Source organism: Gekko japonicus, unplaced genomic scaffold (genome assembly GCF_001447785.1).
Source record: "Gekko japonicus isolate JY-2015 unplaced genomic scaffold, Gekko_japonicus_V1.1 scaffold106, whole genome shotgun sequence".
Taxonomy (NCBI): Eukaryota; Metazoa; Chordata; class Lepidosauria; order Squamata; family Gekkonidae; genus Gekko; species Gekko japonicus.
Window position 1 is genome coordinate 475,961 of NW_015170890.1, and position 3,017 is coordinate 478,977.

At 41.7% G+C, this 3,017-nt stretch overlaps 1 protein-coding gene across 1 annotated transcript in view; it reads left to right on the forward strand.

Annotated features, from left to right (window-relative positions):
- The window catches only part of RBMS3 (RNA binding motif, single stranded interacting protein 3), a gene marked incomplete at its 5' end in the record, with an annotated part of 435,264 nt that extends 432,648 nt beyond the window's left edge, over window positions 1-2,616 (forward strand). Inside the window, one exon of the mRNA XM_015418391.1 lies at window positions 2,482-2,616. Within this exon, the coding sequence (XP_015273877.1) occupies window positions 2,482-2,488 (7 nt within the window). The remainder of the gene's footprint in view (window positions 1-2,481) is intronic.
- Between the last annotated feature and the right edge of the window lie 401 nt (window positions 2,617-3,017).

Genomic DNA, 3,017 nt, shown 5'->3' on the forward strand with positions numbered 1-3,017 from the left:
CCCAAATCCTACCTCTGCATTCTGGGTTAGTTAGCCTTCATGGATTCTGGGCTGACATCATTTGAGACATTAATAAAATTTTCAGTGAGCTTCTGGCAAGGCCTAAACATATTTTCACTGGGCCCATCGTTATCCTTGAACATATACCCTATCTCCTCCTTGGTGACATCCTATACATGTAAACCATAAAAGAAAAAGAAATTCTGCTTTATTCTTAAATGACATGTGTAGTTCATATGGGCTACACTGGTAACATGGCCCACAGTAAGATGTGCCCATTTCCTCACCCCACTGTTGGGGCCCTGGTTCTGTGTATGCACGGGGAAGAGAATGTTTCCCTTATGATCTGAGGAAGTGTTCTTGCACACAAAAGTTCATACCATGAATAAAACTTTGTTGGTCTTAAAGGTGCCACTGGACTCAAACTTTGTTCTGCTGCTTAAGACCAACACGGCTATCCCACCTGAATCTCCCTTATATACTGTAAGGGAAAGGGGGAAAGGCCCCACTGCTGGACCTCCTGATGGCACCTGGTATTTTTGGCCCCTGTGTGACAGAGTGTTGGACTGGATGGGCCATTGGCCTGATCCAACATTGACTTCTCTTATGTTCTTATGTTTTGCCCCTTTCTTCCCCGTTTTGCCTTTCCAAATCTCCTTCCCAGTGTTGCTATTAGCCTCAAAAAGAAAAGCTGGCAGGGGGAGGTGTCTTTCCATCTTCCAGTGACAATAAAAACACAGATGGGAGGGTATACTTTATTATATTCATATAAGGGTGCACAGGATGGGGATTCAGGTGTCTGAAATGTAACTTTTAAAGCTGCTAAGACCCATCTCCAGGTCATCTACTTTGACCCTAAGAAATGTTAATTGGCTCCTCCCAAACAGAGAACCATTAAGAAATACTGATGGTGAGATTATGTCTAAAATATTTAGAGCCCGTTCTTAGAGAAGTTCCAGCAGTGTGTACAGACTTAGGTCTTCTTGTCCTGGTACGGGTCAAGCTGGAGCAGATGTTTTCTTCTTTCCACTGGAAAACAAATATATTTCCCTAGAGACAGATGTGAAACTGTGACATAAAAGGACCCTACCCTTTTGTGTGATCCAGAGCAGCATTAGTTCTTCAGCAAGAAATATCCACTTAGAACTGGGCTGGGCAGACTCTGATGAGTACAAAAGAGAATAAGCCATAGCTGCCATGAGGAAGGGCCTTGGGAGACAACATTCCAGGGCCCCCGATCATTTTGAGGCCCATGGAGATGAGTAAATCACACAATTTGTTTTTAATATATTTGGGTTGGGTCTGGGTGGTGAGGAGGAAGTCCAGAGGGAATCTTTTTCTAGGGGGGTCATGGTAGCTCTTGGCAGCCCAAAGTAAGGCTGATATTTTGGGGTCAATTTAAAGTTCTTGTCTTGTCCTTAAAGCCCTTAAGGGCTTGGGTCCAAAGTTCTTTGAGGTCTGCTTCTACCTGCCTGAGTTGGGATTCAGCTATGGTCCCTTCCTGTGGGAACCAGCCTTATCTGAAGTGAGGATGGCCCAGACTAGTAGGAGGGCCTTCCCAGCAGCAGCTCCCAAACTCTGGGACTCCCTCCCCCAGGAGGAGAGAACAATACCAACCTTCTGAATTGACTTAAAGACATTTCTGTTCTGGAATGGTTTGAGATTAGTCCATTGATCATGGAATGGTTCTTGTTCTAGTGTACTCTGGGATTTTTTTTTACTGTATTCTATTTTTGTTTTAATGATAATTTGTTATTGTATTTGCTTTTACCATTAACAGCAAAGTCGTGTACAAAGGCAATAAATAAATCTCAGAATGCCTTCCTTTAGATACCTTGAACCATCCTGTGATTATGTGGGGGCAGGGGGGATTTGTGGTGGCAGCTAGGAATGTACTAAATGCTTTCAGAATGCAAGCTACAGTTGATGTGTCTGCACAGAGTTAAAGCTCATGTTTGTTGCTTCATTATCATCATTCTTGCCCATTAACCAGAACATTAATTGATACAAAGTTCCCCATGTTGAGGAATGTGCATGTCAATTTTTTTTTTAAGTTCTCAATTTCTGCCTTCCCATTTTTAGCTTAGGGCCTATGTCCACATTAACTATGATGATAAGTTAGTTTAGCTGGGATTCGTTGGAAAAGGTACAGAAGGGTGAAATGTTGTTACCAAGCTTTTTTGTCCTAAAGATGACTGAGAGCCATTGTGGAGTAGTAGTAAAGAGTGGTGGACTCTAATCTGGAGAACAGGGTTTGATTACCCAGCTGATTACCCAAGCTGGGTGACCTTGGGTCAGTCACAGTTCACTCAGAGCTGTCTCTCAAGAGCAGTTCTATCAGAATTCTCTCAGTCCCACCTACCTCACTGGGTGTCTGTTGTGGGGAGAAAAGGGAAGGAGATTGTTTGCCTCTTTGACTCCCTAGGGTAGAGGATATGGGGTATAAAAACCAACTCTTCTTCTTCTTAAATCTTTTTACAGACAATAAACAGGACTGAAGAATGTCCGTCTGAAAAGTTTGCCTTGAGTGGAGAAACTTCATTGAACAAGAAGTTGGCTTCCAGTTTGCACAGGCATCAACAGAATTTTCTTTTTCATTTTCTACCTTACCCAACAACAACAAAAACTAAACAGTGTTTCTATGTGCTGTGCAAATTGTTCAGTCATGTAGTCTGATAGTTTTATTTTTGCTATTTTTTTATTAAAGAAAAAAGAGAAACCCATGGCCAAACACTGGGTTTAATATTTCATCTGGATGAACATTTGAAATTCAGAATTTACTTGGAAGTGTAGATAGATTTTTTTCCCCGAAACAACAACAGAGAAGCCGACAATGTCAAGAGGGAGTGAGTGGAAACGGAAATTAACGGTCTTCCTCAAGCAATCAGCTACTCTTCCCCCTCCCCCTTCTTGTTGAAATCCAATGTGTCTTTTATTTTTGGAAGTTTTTTTTTTTTTAAGAGAAGTTTAGGTAAGGTTTATCTTGAATCTTAATTGCCTTAATTTTAAGGACGTCA